The 17,972-nt window shown below is 34.3% G+C and overlaps 2 protein-coding genes across 2 annotated transcripts; both read right to left on the bottom strand.

Annotated features, from left to right (window-relative positions):
• Positions 1-293: 293 nt before the first annotated feature.
• Positions 294-2,076, bottom strand: LOC145286407 (UDP-glucuronosyltransferase 2C1-like). The gene has a single exon (XM_080135330.1). The coding sequence runs from the start codon at positions 1,976-1,978 to the stop codon at positions 464-466; it is 1,515 nt and encodes a 504-aa protein (XP_079991456.1). The 5' UTR covers positions 1,979-2,076; the 3' UTR covers positions 294-463.
• Positions 2,077-2,544: 468 nt separating this feature from the next.
• On the bottom strand, positions 2,545-16,757 carry LOC145286406 (UDP-glucuronosyltransferase 1A7-like). The gene is made up of 2 exons (XM_080135329.1): positions 16,592-16,757; positions 2,545-4,103 (listed from the first exon to the last, which is right to left on the bottom strand). The coding sequence occupies exon 2, from the start codon at positions 4,086-4,088 to the stop codon at positions 2,574-2,576; it is 1,515 nt and encodes a 504-aa protein (XP_079991455.1). The 5' UTR covers positions 4,089-4,103; positions 16,592-16,757; the 3' UTR covers positions 2,545-2,573.
• Positions 16,758-17,972: the final 1,215 nt, after the last annotated feature.

The following is a 17,972-nucleotide window of genomic DNA, read 5'->3' as shown; positions in this document are numbered from 1 at the left end:
AGGACATCCAACATTTATCTTATGATTTGACAATTGATCATGTTATGTTGTTTTTTTTCTATCCACTTAAATTCCCATGTCATGTGCATCTATAACTTTTCGGTACATCTAACATTTATCTCATGCTTTGACAATAGATCATGTTATGTTGTTGAATTGAGCCCCATTGTCAGGTGTTTGTATTCTTATCTACTGACGTTTCGTTACACATAACCTAGATATTTAGCAGTACGCCCGCAAATTCTGACAGTCAGCAAAAATAAGCAGAAAATTCAAACGTGCATGAATTATTTTTGCGAAGTGTTTATTTACTTATTTCAAGTCTGTGTCTACATGTACTCATCCGCATAAAATACTGCCTTTTTATATTCATTAATGTAAATTATGTTTTATTTATTGTTTTCTTTGTGGTTTCGGTAGATATTCGACTAATGAATCGAAAGCAAATAAAAAGAAAACTTATTTATTCTAGTTTACTTTTACATTTAACGCAGAAATATCTCGAACATTTTCTCACAACAAAAACGATAATACAAAAAGAAATGAAAACAGCCGACAATATAACAATTAAAATGTCCAACATAAAAAACTCATACAACGGAATATCTTGACATGCCGATCGCAAATGGGAGCCGCCGTATTTGATAATTTCGTCAATATGGCGGGCTGCTTTTTCAGGCGGACGTTCTTTCTGCGAGCGAAACATCTGGCTTGCTTTTGCAATAGTTTTCTTGTATTTAGGATTTTCAATAACTTCTTCAATGTTTTTCACTAACTCGTCCGTTGTGAATTTGTACAGGTCCATTATTATTCCATAGCCTTTCGTCTGCATCAAATGACCATTAAAATACTGGTCACCAAATGTAGGGAATCCGACCATAGGAACTGCATGAGACAGAGCTTCATACTGACCACTGTTGCCACAGTGTGTAATGAATAATTTTGTGTTTCGGTGGGCCAGAACATCATTTTGTGGCAGCCATTTGTCGAGGTGTACGTTTTGGCGTGAATAAGAAAAATTTGACTGTTTCCAGACAACATCATATTTAATCTTACTAAACGCTTCCGACATTTTATTTACGTGATCACTGGTCCAATTCAAATATGACCCGGATGATACTATAATGACACCATGTTCCGAGGTGTCCATAAATTCTAGAAGTTTTCCTTGAAGAGGAACTGCCGGGCCTGTCGCTAATCCACCGATATATTTAACGTTTGGCAGAGTTGGCCGTGGAAAATTCAAAAATACATCCGAATCAATTATAAACAATTCACATTGTTTAACCAAATCTTCAAATTCGATATCCGGATTTTCTGGAACGTATTCCTTAACACGTCGATTTGGAGTTCCTATTTGATAAATATATTCATACACGAAAAAGTAAAGATTCTCCATCTTCTGGGAAAATGTCATTTTATCTGAAAACGGAAACACTCTCTCTGGAAATACAGTAGGAAGCCAAGGTGTACGGTGCCAATACAATGGTATATCCAAACCTAAGAACACAAAAGGTACATTAAGTTTGTATGCGAAAATTGTCAAGCATATATCAAAACTATCCCCATTGATGAGGGCCAAACTAATATTTAAGGATTTCAATGTTTGCAAAAGTGTATCATTAAAAAGATAATAGTCGCAGACTCTGGTAATAGCGGAAGACATTTCGCTCGTTGGCATTTTGCTGTTCCGGGTATAGAATTTAATCGCAATGTCCGTTAATTCTAACCATTCTTTGAAGTCATCAACAATGACGAATGCAACGCCATCTGCTATTGGATTTAATTTGTTACGATACGTTTCAGGAATTAAAATATAGCTGGTGTGTCCCAGGTTTGCGAGTTCGTTGGCCGTTTTCACCAGGGGTTTCACTTGACTAAATCTAGGAAAAGTTAAAACTGCTATATTTTCTCCATTAGTGTGATGAATCGACAGGGCTGCTAGAATACAGATTTGCAAAACAACAAAAAGCACCATGGTAATTTGTAGAAACTGAAAAAACAAACAAACAAAAAAAAAACAATAGTTAAGATTTAGATAGATTAACAAATATCTAATGAATATCTAATGTAATGAAAAAGTTCGATCTTTGCAAAGACCTGTAGTTAAATATAATCAGATTTTATATACTAAGTTTTAAACAGCACATGTCGAAATATGAGCTAAATTTGAAAACAATTGAAAAATATGAGAATTAATATGTTACTGAAACGTTGCTTTTTTACACAAAATCATACGACAAACTACTTTGTTATTCAATCAAAAACAACTACTAATAAATGATTAATTAAAGCATTGAGGACATTGCCAAGGTTGCTGCAAAGAAGGTGGACTCTCCCTACCGTAAATTCTGACATTCAGCAAAAAGAAACAGAAAATTTAATCGTGCATGAATTATTTTTGCGAGGTGTCCATTTACTTATTTCAAGTCTGTGTCTGCATGTACCCATCCGCATAAAATACTGCCTTTTTATATTCATTAATGTAAATTATGTTTTATTTATTGTTTTCTTTGTGGTTTCGGTAGATATTCGACTAATGAATCGAAAGCAAATAAAAAGAAAACTTTTATTTATTCTAGTTTACTTTTACATTTAACGCAGAAATATCTCGAACATTTTCTCACAACAAAAACGATAATACAAAAAGAAATGAAAACAGCCGACAATATAACAATCAAAATGTCCAACATAAAAAACTCATACAACGGAATATCTTGACATGCCGATCGCAAATGGGAGCCGCCGTATTTGATAATTTCGTCAATATGGCGGGCTGCTTTTTCAGGCGGACGTTCTTTCTGCGAGCGAAACATCTGGCTTGCTTTTGCAATAGTTTTTTTGTATTTAGGATTTTCAATAACTTCTTCAATGTTTTTCACTAACTCGTCCGTTGTGAATTTGTACAGGTCCATTATTATTCCATAGCCTTTCGTCTGCATCACATGACCATTGAAATACTGGTCACCACATGTAGGTAATCCGATCATAGGAACTGCATGAGACAGAGCTTCATACTGACCACTGTTGCCACAGTGTGTAATGAATAATTTTGTGTTTCGGTGGGCCAGAACATCATTTTGTGGCAGCCATTTGTCGAGGAGTACGTTTTGGCGGGAATAAGAAGAATTTGACTGCTTCCAGACAACATCATATTTAATCTTACTAAACGCTTCCGACATTTTGTTTAGGTGATCACTGGTCCAATTCAAATATGACCCTGACGATACTATAATGACACCATGTTCAGAGGTGTCCATAAAATCTAGAAGTTTTCCTTGAAGAGGAACTGCCGGGCCTGTCGCTAATCCACCGATATATTTAACGTTAGGCAGAGTTGGCCGTGGAAAATTCAAAAATACATCCGAATCAATTATAAACAATTCACATTGTTTAACCAAATCTTCAAATTCGATATCCGGATTTTCTGGAACGTATTCCTTAACACGTCGATTTGGGGTTCCTATTTGATAAATATAGTCATACACGAAAAAGTAAAGATTCTCCATCTTCTGGGACAATGTCATTCTATCTGAAAACGGAAACACTCTCTCTGGAAATATAGTAGGAAGCCAAGGTGTACGGTGCCAATACCATGGCATATCTAAACCTAAGAACACAAAAGGTACATTAAGTTTGTATGCGAAAATTGTCAAGCATATATCAAAATTATCTCCATTGATGAGGACCAAACTAATATTTAAGGACTTCAGTGTTTGCAAAAGTTTATCATTAAAAAGATAATAGTCGCAGACTCTGGTAATAGCTGAAGACAATTCGCTCGTCGGCATTTTGCTGTTCTGGGTATAGAATTTAATCGCAATGTCCGTTAATTCTAACCATTCTTGGAACTCATCAACAATGATGAATTTAACGCCATCTGCTATTGGATTTAACTTGTTACGATACGTTTCAGGAATTAAAATATAACTGGTGTGTCCCAGGTTTGCGAGTTCCTCAGCCGTTTTCACTAGGGGTTTCACTTGACTAAATCTCGGAAAAGCGAAAACTGCTATATTTTCTCCATTAGTGTGATGAATCGACAGGGCTGCTAGAATACAGATTTGCAAAACAACAAAAAGCACCATGGTAATTTGTAGAAACTGAAAAAAACAAAACAAAACAAACAATAGTTAAGATTTAGATAGATAAACAAATATCTAATGTAATGAAAGATTTCGATTTTTGCTAAGACCTGTAGTTAAATATAATCAAATTTTATATATTAAGCTTTAAATAGCACATGTCAAAATATGAGCTAAATTTGAAAACAATTGAAAAATATGAGAATTAATATGTTACTGAAACGTTGCTTTTTTAAACAAAATCATACGACTAACTACTTTGTTATTCAATCAAAAACAACCACTAATAAATGATTAATTAGAGCATTGAAAGCATTGCCAAGGTTGCTGCGAAGAAGGTGGGCTCCCTCTACCATGTTAGAAAACTTCTTACTCCTGAAAGTATCCTGTACCTCTATAAGGCCACCATTCGACCATATATGGAGTATTGCTGTCATATTTGGGCTGGTGCATCTGCTACTAGTCGCTCACTCCTGGATAAGGTTCAAAAGAGAGTCACCAACCTGATAGGTTCTGAACTGTCCTATCGACGAAATGTTGCATCCCTCTGCCTGTTCTACAAGTATTTTAATGGTGAATGCTCTGACGAACTACAAGCACTTGTACCCGCTAGACGTGAATACCCCGACAAACCTGACAAGCAGCTAAATCCCACCCCTTCACAGTAGAGATCCCTAGGTGTAAAAAAGGCCTTCTACTCCAATAGTTTCTTCCCCAGAACTGCTAGACTTTTGAATTCCCTTCCAGGATTCCGCTTTCCCAACTGTACTGACATGCAGAAGTTTAAGTGTAATGTGACTCATATCCCTTCATAATATACCTGCAACTTATGTCCCCGATACTTCAAAGTGGCACTGTGTCTTGTTTGGGGTGAAAATTGAAAAAAAAAAGAAAAAAAGATTACTTTAAACGCGGTCACTATAAAACAAATAATACTATCGCTAAAAAATAAAGAAGAAAAATCTTTTTTTTTACAAAGGAGTCACTACTATTAAGCCCGGATGCCACTCGAGGATAAGGGGATAATGAGTATACAGTAGTCAATGGGACAATAGCTTAGTAATCGTTAGTAGGGGAAATTTGGTAAATTAGATTACTTAAGGGAACAGCTCATCAAGAACTTGTTTACGTCGGACTTGAAGACGACCTATTGTAGTCAGCTGGAAAGCAGGGAAGCAAAAGAGTGTTCCACAGGCGTTCAGTTCTAAGAAAGGAACTTTGTTGATGGAATTTACGTTTAGGTTTAGGCACAAATATAGGGTAGGGGAAATTATTTACAGTGGTTTCAGGTAGATGAGTGTTTTTCATGAAAGTTTGGCAAGGAGGGACCATAGATTGGAGCTCAGACAAGCACTTGCCAGGAAAATAACGATAAAGCAGGGACAGGCTCGCAATGTCTCTTTTGTAGGAAAAACGTTGCAGGAAAGAGAAAAGGGCATCCTCTACTACGCTACGAAATCTATTTTGAACCTTGTCAAGGTAGGATAAGCTGCTTCAAGCTTATCCTGCCCAGATGTGGCAACAGTACTTCATCCTTGGACGTACTTACTGTTAGACAGGTATAGAGCTGCATCATCTATGAAATATATACTGGAGCAATAGAATGATCTCACTATTTTTCCAGCAACCTTGGCAACGGATTTGATGTACGTGTTCCATCTCAGATCAGGAGTAAAGATCCGACCCAGAAACGACAATTTACCAATCGATCAAAATAATGGTAAATCCACATAAATTGCACTTCAAATTTTTTTACACACTCACCCTATGCATCAAATGTTGCACTACTGGCTCCTTGTGTTACATTGCCCGGGAACCATGTCGCGTTTTGTCCAGTTTCAGTGGCAAAAGAGACCAAGACAAAGAATAAAAAAATAACCCCAACTCTCTTACACAACATTCATTTCTCTCATTCTCTTTTTATCGTCGTTACGTCTTTCACGTGGTCGTTTTCTCCAGCGTCCTTCGCGCCTCGCACGTGATCACGAACGTTATCCACGTCTCTCTTGTGATCGTTATCTTTCTCTCTTTTATAGTCATTTTTGTCTTGCTTTTCCTGTGACGTCATTTCGCGTGCATTTACATCCGCGCTACTTTACATTCGAAGAACTCAAAAGAAATGTTCCAGGGTGATTTGTCCACAAGGAACAATTCTTATCGGAAACTAATGCGTGGTTTAAGGACAAAGACAAACGATCCTATAGAAAATAAATAAATAAAAATAACAATAAAATAAAATAAAATTTGTAGAGAACCGTTGGAATCAGCTTACTACAATATGGCCGTCTTCAAGTCCAATGTGAACAAGTTCTTGATGAGCCGCCCCCCTTAAGTAATCCAATTTTACCAAATTTACACTTCAAACGATTACTGTATTGTCCTTTTGACCACTGTACACGCTTTAACCCTTATCCTTGAGAGGCCTCTAAGCTTTGATAAGTAGTGATTTCCTTATAAAAAAAAAAAAAATAATATCGATGAGTAGCAAGCGTTATTTCCTGCACTGATGAATGCGAAAGCATAAAACACTAATTATTTTAGATATAATTTTTTTTTTTAATTATTTAGCTTCTTTAAGAAAAATAGTTCCTAAAGTTGACCGCCGTCTGGGAAATGAAGGCGGTCGCCTGGCCTTGTGCGAGTTTGTGATTTCCGATCGCTGGAAAAATATTGAGTGTCTTTAAAACGTTGTGCACGTATTTGGCATTTATACTTGTTAATTTCCCTTAATTCTCGTGCAATTGTTGTGGCTCCGACGTAACGTCCCAGCTAAGGAAGTAAAAGGTGACTTTGTAGTTTGGTTCGATCGTCATAATCAGTAGTAGTCTTCATCTGCAGTGATGATTGCGAAAGAATGAAACATCGGTGCCTGTAGGTATAAAAATAATTATGCACACACACACACACACACACACACACACACACACACACACACGCGCGCACACACACACGCGCGCGCATCTATAAATACGCTTTTATACAAGAAACAGGGTAAAAGACAAACAGAAAATATTGAAAGAAAAAATAAAATATACGTAAAATATAAAAATTAAATTTAATAATCTCAAATTAAGATAAATCTATATATCTATAAAAGTGAACGTGTCTATCTGTGTGTCTGTGTACATTTTCCTTCGCAATAACTCTGTTAATTTTCAGTCTACAGACTCGAAATTTGATATACAGGGTACTGAGATTTGGAAAAATGTATGTGATCCGTTTTCGGCCAGGAATTTTGCTGTTAAGGGGTCAAAGTTCAACGGTTTGACCTTTGAGAACTCTATTAAACTCCTCCGACAATTTTGGGTCTAAACACTTGAAATTTTAGGTATACGTTCCTTTGACATGGATCTAACTTAATAATTAATTTTGGACCAAAACAATAAATTTTAAGGGGTCATAATAGGAGTCAAAGTTAAAAAAAATTGACTTTTTTGTATTTTTTTTTTGCTCAGTATACACCTCCAAACACCGGGCAACGCCGGCCACCCATGCTAGTAAATTAATAGAATAAAAAAAAATGTAAAATACATACATAAATAAAAGAATAGAGAATTGAAAATATAGCCGGCTTCTCAATCATAGGTATACTTACAGTAATTTGTCATTTTACACACATTTATAAGACAGCGTAATAACATTCAAATACGCGCACAACTAAAATAAATCAATAATCACGAAAAATACATCGACATATATATAACACATACCATATATATATATATCTTCTATATTTATATATATATATATAATTTTTTAAAACAGTCATCTACGTACATGTATGCTTCAAGGTAACTACCTCTAGTCAGCGTACATTGACTGTTTCTAGGAATCGAACTCCGGACCATGTGGCTTACAGTCCGGCGCGTTAATCATTCCGCTACGAACTCCTAGATATAGTTACACTTTATTTTTATCGTGTAAATAAAGTAATATTTAGCTTTGTTATTGTGGTTGTTTTTTATAACAATAAATACGGTTAAATAGTGGCTTCGTCTCGAAGATCATTTTTATTTACTTAGAAAGTTGCCAATAAAACAACGGCACATCTATCTATCTATCTATCTATCTATCTATCTATCTATCTATCTATCTATCTATCTATCTCTCTCTCTCTCTCTCTCTCTCTCTATATATATATATATATATATATATATATATATATATATTCCACAGTCAAACAACATTGCAGCTCACAAGATGCCACGTAGCGATGTTGTCTGACTGTGGAAATAAATATATATTCTCTCAAACATTCTTAAATATATATATATATATATATATATATATATATATATACATATATATATATGTATATGTATATATATATATATGTGTGTATATATATGTATATATATATAACTCGAATGACCTTGTAACGGGTGTTGTAACCCAACATCCGGTTTACGACTTCCGGTTGCGCATGCCTACATAAACATAAACCCATAACAGCGCAAGCAAATAAACACAAATCGCTGGACCGGTTTCTTTCGAAGAAACGAACGTCCTTAGAAAAGCGAATATCTTAAATTTATTGAATAAAAAGCTTCAAGATATGGGAAGTAAACACAAAACGTGATTACAATTAATATGTATAATTATCGACCTGTTTCATATATACAATACAAATTATACTAAATAATAAATGCTACAATAAAACGTATTGTTTTACTGTGTATGTTTTAAGCGTCCCAGTTTTTTTCGCGTTTAAATTATCCAAATAAACAATTGTTAATACTTTCTGCTTTTTTTTGTTTTACATTGTTAATTTCCGTATTACGTTTAAGTTATTTTAACGCAATTTTCTTACAAATAAATCTACTTTAACTCGTTGACAACCATAAAAGCATTTTATAACGGCGATTTAACCACCGCCTTGCCTTTTTTGAAATTTATTCTCCATTTTTTAATACACCTTTCTTAAAAACATTCATACATTTTCTTCTACTCTACCAACATAAATAAATAACCCCGAAATTTTTTTTTAATTTGCGTTACAAATAAATAATCAACGCGACAACAAAACGTATTGTTTTACTGTGTATGTTTTCAGCGTCCCAATTGTTTATTTTTTTTTCGCGTTTACATTAAAAGATATATCAAAATTTGAATGTAACTTCAAGTATTATGGTATCTGTTCAGTTCACATTTACCTATAAGTATGGCAAACCACTTATAATTCAATGGCTGTAAGTCTTTTTTCAAAAATAAACAATTATAAACAGAACGATTCATACAAATCTATCTATATTCGTTTTTCATTTTAATATACTTTCATAGAAATGTTTCTGTTATGTCACAAAAAAATATTTTATTTACGTCACAAGTATCACGCTCATACATTAATTCCATAGCTAATATAACATACTTACCCAACGGGTTACGTGTAGTCTAGTATATATATATATATATATATATATATATATATATATATATATATATATTTCCCCCAAATCTCTGGCCTTGATAGAGGGGAGACAAAAACTTGCTGCTAATGTTTCAAATGATCTGAAATAACAGCGAGGGGAGACTTGATTCCAAATATTTCTCATATGTTATATTTTCCCTCTTTAGGAAATAGGGTACGATTATGAATATCTCCAGTATCAAATAAGCTTTATACTCTGTGAAATTTACTTTATGTACGAAACCAAAGAGGGAAAATATAACATATGAGAAATATTTGAAATCAAGTCTCCCCTTACTCTCATTTCAAATCATTTGAAATCATAGCAGCAAGTTGTCTCCCCTCCATCAAGGCCAGTGGTTTTGGGAAAATATCAGATATTTTGTAATTCCTATGCTAAACTAGGTAAACAAATGACTGTGATTGAAGTATTGGTAAAGGGGCCGTATCTTTCCATCCACAAAAATCCTTTAAAATTACCACTATTATAGGTTTTAAATCTGTAACAGTGGTGATTTTAGCTGAAAACGAAAATAACAGTAAAAATCACAGGAAACGAATATTTTCAAAGATATGAAGAAATTATAACGTAAAATGAACATACACTTTATAGCCAAAACAGCCATAAAGCGAGTGCTCAGTTTAGGTTAAATTAATATAGAAAAGTGATCCCCACTTCTTGAAACAGTAATCTTCGACCTGAAGGACAAATGTTACATAGTCCACTAGACAATTCAGGTCATTAACTTTTCAACGAGCCTTCATTTGTTTGATTCTGAGCAGTAGTCGCGGAGATTGGTATATCTATATATGGATATGTCTATACTCGTCGCCAAATTGAATATCTAAAATCTTAAATCTTCAGTTCTATGGACCGAAGCTACATGAAAATTGTCAGGCCTTTAAAAAATTATAATACTATTCTACGGTTAAAATTTTATGACGATTGGTTAAAAAGAATCTATATTTTCAAACCAATAAATTATGCCCAAATTAGCATACATTTATGTATGTAGTGTCCTCGCAGGCCAGCTGCAGTTTTCCTGCTTTAGGATGATTGTTTTTGCTTGGTTGTCTCCACTGTGGCCTTGTCAGGCCACTTGTATATATATATATATATATATATATATATATATATATATATATATATATATATATGAAGAATAAAACATGTATAAATACATTTGAAGCCAAAACTGCCACGCGAGATTTTTTTTTATAAAATAAACAGGTGTTTATTTTTAAAGAAATATATTTCGGAGTAAGACTCCTTTATCAATCTTTTTTTTTCTCTTCTTCTTCGACATGATGTAGTGGAAGATAGTTCGATGAAGTTTTCAAAATGCGCGACCACGCGTCACCTATCCGGCTTCATAAAACCCCGCAGTTAACAACATCACGTGGACTTTTCATCGAACAATCTTCCAGCACATCATGTCGAGGAAAAAGAGAAAAAAAAATGATTGATAAAGGAGTCTTACTCCGAAATATATTTCTTTAAAAATAAACTCCTGTTTATTTTATAAAAAATTTCGCGTTGCAGTTTTGGTTTCAAATGTATTTATACATGTTTTATTCTTAAATTTCAATCAACGCTTCTAACGGATATACACAAAAATAACTACCCTATATTTAGAAGGCTATCACAATGCGAGGAATGGGATATAGTCGTTGTTGGTGAGAGAAGACGAAAACAAGTGGCAATTTACAAATCAGTAAATACCTACTTCTATATGTCTAAATATACATATATTTATTTAATTGTATTAAGTACAAACAAACGCTTCAATATGTAAGCGTATTGCTGTTTACATATTGTATTACCATTATTAAATTCATTAATTTGATAAAAACATTTAACTTTACATTTGATCTATTTTTCCGGGTTCGATTGTCAAGTAAGTATATAATCAGACTTGCTAAATTAATGAGATTATGTATTAATCAAAGATCGATAATTAAGTGATAAAACAATCTAAAATAATTATCACACACACACGCACGCACGCACACACACACACACACACACACACACACACACACACACACACACACACACACACACATATATATATATATATGCAAGTGCATATATATATATATATATATATATTATAAAGTAAAATTAAAGCCAAGAACAATGCGAGATTTTTTTTTAATATAGAGTCAAATTATTTCAACTATAAACAACAGTAATTTTTTTTTCTGTTGTACCCCATGGTGTTATAAATCTCAATATATTTCAGACTTATTAGTCCTTTTTCAAGAGAAGACAGCGGAAGAGTGTTCTTCATGAGAGCAAACTCTGTCTGGCCGAGACTGAGGGATACAAGTAGGTTGTCGTTTGCTTGAAGCATTGTTGAAGAAAATTATAAAGTAAAATTAAAGCCAAGAACAATGCGAGATTTTTTTTTTTATATAGAGTCAAATTATTTCAACTCTAAACAACAGTAATTTTTTTTTCTGTTGTATCCAATGGTGTTATAAATCTCAATATATTTCAGACTTATTATATATATATACACACGAAAAAGACAACAAACGCCGAGAAGAGGGCACGGTGGGAATTTTGTTTAACTCTATCAAAAAAAAAAAAAAAAAATAGAGACAATTTCCGTTTGCGAATGCAGGATATTACGATCTGGGAAGTATGCGAAAACTTCTTGTAGAATCAAACCGACGTTAGAAGCCCAATGCAAAAAGCCTTTTGTGGACATACACAAACGCTCGTGGCCATTTTGCTCTTTATATAATAGACTAGCGGGGGGAGGGGTACCCGGCGTTGCCCGAGTGTTTGTAGGTGTGTGTGGTCGGGCGGGGGTGGGGGTGTTAATGAAAACCTAAGAATAAGCGAAGTAAAAAAAAAAAAAAAAAGATAGCAGAAAAACGAACGCGGGGGGGGGAGTTACCCTGGCGGCGGTGGTGGTGGTGGGGGTAATCAAAACAAGAATAAAACACAAAAAAACTAACGTAAGGCAAACGAACGATGTTAAATGTAAAAATCGGAAAAAAAACAAAAAAGAAAACAGAAAAACGACCGCTAAAACTTCTTTAAAAAATCTGAAAAATACCCCCCCCCCCGCAAAAAAAACACGTGAAAAATGGCTTAAATAAGCTTGTTTCAATATTAAAATTTGAGAAATCGGTGGGTACCCGGGTGTTTTTGGGTGTGTGTAGTCGGTTGGATGTGGGGGTTGTTAATTAAAACCTAAGAATAAGCGAAGTAAAAAAATAAAGCAGAAAAAGGAACGTTACGTGAAAATTGCTTAAATAACTCTGCTTCAATATTAAAATTTGAAAAATCGAAGAAAAAAAAACATCTCACACCACGGTTCGAACCCAAAGCCTTTAGATAATGACCCAACGCTCTAACCAACTGCACTAAGACGACGCACATGAGATTGTGTCAGTTCTTCAAATATTTAAACTAAATCAGGTTATGACGTCGTCTGACGCATGCGTAAAACCGATCTCGTCATGAGAGGACGGTTTCTACTGACCCCCCTGTAAAAAAGTGCTGATTTCCGGATGAAAAAATTAAAGTTCTGGCCAATTTTTCGATATTTGTCGGGCGAAAGATGGGGCTTTCATATGAGCCCAAGTTTGTGAATTTTTGTTTTGTCTTTCGAAAGTTTTTAGCAGACATACAAACACAGATACATACAAAAATGCATGCAAACATACATACATACATTTTCGCTTTTATATTTATAGATTTTATGAAGAATAATTTGCCTGAGGGGCTAATTCACAAATAAATAAACGAATAAAATAAAACAAAAAATAATAATGATAATATAATTTATCAAATGCTGTCTGTCTGTGTTTGTGTACAATATCACGTCAACTGATTATTGGGGTTGACAATAAATGCTATGGAAATTTCACTTCTGATTAAGGTTTAGTTTTAAAATATAAGAACAGAGAAATGATTTGTGGCGATTTTTAATGGTATCTTGTCTTTGATCGTAAACTGTACTCAGTAATTAGAATAAATAAATAAATAAAAAGACGAGGTACATCCGGACTTCAACATGGGACCATTCAGTCTATAGTCGAATACTCTACCATTGATGGCAATAATTCTGTTTTTTCTATAAAAAAAATCATTTTCTAAGATTTTATTATCTCCCATGCCGGTGTAACATATAAAAATTCCCCTGCCAAAATTCTTTTTTATCTATAAGAAAATAACTATTTTAAGGATCCGATTTTTTTTCGATTTTCGATACTTAACTAATGAATTTCTTTACCAAACATAACCAGAAACACTGCCAGACATATAAATTACGTTTGTGTGAAATCTGTAAAAGATAAGCTCAGCCGTTTGGGAAACTATGAGGAAGGAACTTACACACACACAAAGTAACTTTTATATGATAACACACACACACACACACACACACACACACACACACACACACATATATATATATATATATATATAACGGTTAACGTTGGATGTGTGGATTGTTCTATTGTAATGGGGTTTGAGATGGCTTCATGGCCGGTTTTAAATCTCCCCACCAGCCGTAATTGTAACACTCTGAACTGATGATTCCCGAGAGAGTGAAATACTAGTGTCTGTAGGTATAAAAAGTCATTATATATATATATATATATATATATATATATATATATATATATATATATATATATTAGCATGGGTACCCGGCATTGCCTGGGTTGACATGAAGTTCCGTTTGGAACACACCTGCTATACTGATCATTTTCATCATGGGCAACGTGGATACCTCCACAACAGTTCCAAAAATCAAAGAACGGATAAAAACAAGAAGTATGTGATACCCACTCCACTAGATATATTGGCAGATGGGATATAAACAGAGGAAACTATTCTCCGGATATTGAGCACTAGAAAGACCCCCTCCTACCCAACAAATAAATTATTAAAAATAAATCATTACAACGTTTTTTTCAATAAAAAATAGCAGTGAATGGCCGTGCGATCGTAAAAAAAAAAACAAACAAAAAAAATAGCCAAGTAGGCAGAACCTATAAAAAAAATGAAGATCTACCAAATATCAATTCCAAAAACAATTAAATTAAATTTTTCGTCATTAAAATGCTACCCCCCACCCCAATGTAATTTGTCATATTTTGGGTTTTTTTTTACACAGTGATCACTACTAATCAAGGCCCGGAAGCCACTCAGGGATAAGGGTTATTGCAAGTACATTACGTTAGTGTGGAGTGTTTACTTAAGGGGCGGTTCGTTAGGAATTTGTTAACGTTGGACTTGAAGACATTCAAGTTGTAGTCCGGTGGGAAGCAGGCAGACGGAACAGAGTTCAACAGGCGTGCAGTTCTAAGAAAGAAGCTTTGTTCATGGAATCCGCGTTTTGATTATGAAACTGTTAGCTGAAAGTACAGAGTGGTCTCATAAATATTAACTTAATTTATCGTTATTTTATATTCTAAATGTAATTCCCGCTCCCCCCCCCCAAAAAAAATTGTATTTGTCATGTTCCCCCCCTCCTCGATCACTCAAACTTGAAAAGATGCTAGAGGTGACATGTCTCGTTGAAAGCTTGGTGGCCAAAAAGCGTAAGAAAAATGAAGAGCGGTAAAAACACTGTCTCTTTAAAATATCATGAGTACTAAGCGACAAAAAAATCTATGTATGAACGATGACACGAGAAACATCTATTTAAGAGCTGAGCAGACAGACAGACAGACAGACATATACATGGGTTTTTAATTTATAAAAATAATTTAAATTAGGAAACCACAAGGCGGCCGCCAGCGGCCATATTGTTTGCCAAAATTCAAGGATGACGATTTAATTCGACTACAAAGATTTTTTGTATTCATAACACTGAAAACATTTTAATCGCTAAAAAGCGTAAAAATTGATTTTCTACCCCCCCCCCAAAAAAACTTGACCAATTTACGCAATTTTCAGAATATCACATCTTTGTTCCGTGACAAATGCGTACACCATAAAGATTTTTCTGCATTTTTGTTTTGATCAAGTGTAAAAAAGGCACCATGTTCTTTAGTAATCAGCACATACGGGGTGACCCCCCCCCCCCCAAAAAAAAACCAGAGGACATTCAATTGTTTTTCTGAGCATTTTACAGTCAACGGAGAAAAAAAGGTCAAAGACCCTTGTGTTTGGATGTGATGTTTTGAATATAATAAACTAGTTATGACCAAAGTTTCATTTCATTCGGACAAAACACCAAGAAACGGGGCCTAATTAGAGTTGGGGCCCGTTTTTGGGGGTCATCCCGTATAATAAAGTGCAGCTAAATTATCTAGATATGACCAGTATTGGAAAAGTGTCAGAAATGGTCCTCGCCAGCACATGTTTCCCTCTCAAAGGCTCTGTAGACATTTCTGGGACCAAAAAGACTCGTATCTTGCTGAAAACATAAAACCATCCATTTGGTAATTTTCCAATTTTTGTATGAGTGAAAAACTCCTATTAATTGATGCAAAATTAAAAAAAAGTGTTTCTATTATTTTTTCCAACATTTGTAGTAACAAACAAACAAACAAACAAACAAAAAAGTTTCTTTCCAATTAACTGAAGGGCCAATCAAAAAAATTTCCGCGATGTAACCCCCCACCCAAAAAAAAACCAAGCAAACAAAAAGAAAACAATAAAAATAAACAAAAATGAACAAAAGAAAAAATATATCTATATAGAAAATGAAACAAACAATGAAAAAAAAGTATAGAATATTTTCATTGAACAATTTCGATGAACAAAACAAAGTTCGAGACAGAAAGAAATAAGAAATAAAATGAAAAATATTACTACTTAAAAAAAAAAAAGAAAAAAAAAGAAATATCCAAACTCTTACGGACAAAAATACAAGTACTTTCCAATTAGCATCACGGACAAAGAGAAAATGACTGAAGATCTGCAAGATAAATATCTCTGCTTAGAATCGAACTAATGGACACAAAGTCACTAAAACAGTTTATTTCTGATTAAGATCGGATAGTAATCAACAAAGAGTGGACATTTGCAAAAAAAACAAAAAACAAAAAAACAAAACAAAACAAAAAAACAAAAAAAACAAAAAAAAAAAAACAAAACGAAAACGACACAATTACTTTTACTTACAAGAATCAACGAAGTCGTCTCTCTCTTCTGATGCAAGTGCGATTATAAACTGAAAGTTTTTTGTTTATATTTCATAGTTAATTGTTTACCTATTTGCATATCAGGAGAACCAAGGTCAATGAGACTTAAGTCCGCTGATTTCATTGGGTTTAAATCAAGTGAAGAACGTGCTGTTCATCTCCGCTTCAAGTTCAAGTTTGGTCATTATCTCACGTGCGTACAAATCCTTGACCCACGAGTCACATTCTTGATAATATCACGCGATACTGAAGTTTTGTGTAAGAGACAAAGCGTGGGGTCAAACTTTTCTTGAAAATTAAAAAAAAAAAAAAAATTCTGATTTTTGTGAAACATCGATTAGTAAAACTATCTATACACATATAAAATTGTTTGTTTTTTTTGTCGCACTTACATTGATATTAAAAGCCTAGCTTTTCTATTAGTATTGATGTTAGGTAATAACCGGGCAATGCCGGGTAGGAAGCATTTATTGTGTATTTATCTGTCTATCTATTTGGCTAGGGGATAACTTAACAACGGAGATTTGAATCGTGAGAAAGCAACGGGTTTAAGTAAGCATACAGGTGCAGAGGCCAAGGGGACAGGTTGATAATCAATCAAACTGGGTGATCGGTAAGTTGCACCGGAAGGAGCCAGATCTGACGTGTCAAGAGTTCCGGTTTTGAGTAATTTAGTGAGTTGGGTCCTAAAAGCCGAGAAAGCACGATGGGTTAAACAGGTCTCTCCATAAGGAAGCAACGATCTCAAACGAATGCGGAGAAAAGCCACAAATCCGAGATCGTTGATTTCATTCCATGCTTCCGAAGACGAGATGTGTTGGAATAAAATAAGCCAATATAAAAACATACATCGTCTTGTGTCTGTCTTGCAGAACCCAGATCTCCCAAAACCTTGGCGAATCCCCCAGGCTGCAACCAAAAGGCAGAAGGCCACGCAGCAACAGATATGTCTTTCATGAATGTACTGTGAATTATATTTAATACACAAACGCACCCACGAAGTCACGGGCCGTTACATAAGACACACATAAAATAGACATTAAGGACGCGCGGACAACAGTCGGTTTGCTAAGACACACAGAATGTATATATATATATATATATATATATATATATATATATATATATATAGATATAGATAGATAGATAGAGAGAGAGAGATAGAGAAAGAGAGAGGGAGAGATGAGTCGACTGCACAACATTTATTTGCTTGCCTACAAAAGCAAAATTTGACACAAGGTCATTTTATAATGTGGAGGACCCCCCCCCATAGGGCACTCTGGAAGAAAGTAAAATTTATTGTCATACTTTCCCTTAAACACGTCAGTCAGACTTTTATTAAGTACAATACTTAATAAAAT

Source organism: Euprymna scolopes, chromosome 10 (assembly GCF_053919585.1).
Source record: "Euprymna scolopes isolate OS-2025 chromosome 10, ASM5391958v1, whole genome shotgun sequence".
NCBI classification, from domain to species: Eukaryota; Metazoa; Mollusca; class Cephalopoda; order Sepiida; family Sepiolidae; genus Euprymna; species Euprymna scolopes.
The sequence above is the reverse complement of the archived record's forward strand: the minus strand, read 5'-3'. Positions and strand labels throughout refer to the sequence as shown.

Coding starts and splice junctions, on each gene's coding strand:
- LOC145286406 (XM_080135329.1), bottom strand. CDS start 4,088: ATGGTGCTTTTTGTTGTTTTGCAAATCTGTATTCTAGCAGCCCTGTCG.
- LOC145286407 (XM_080135330.1), bottom strand. CDS start 1,978: ATGGTGCTTTTTGTTGTTTTGCAAATCTGTATTCTAGCAGCCCTGTCG.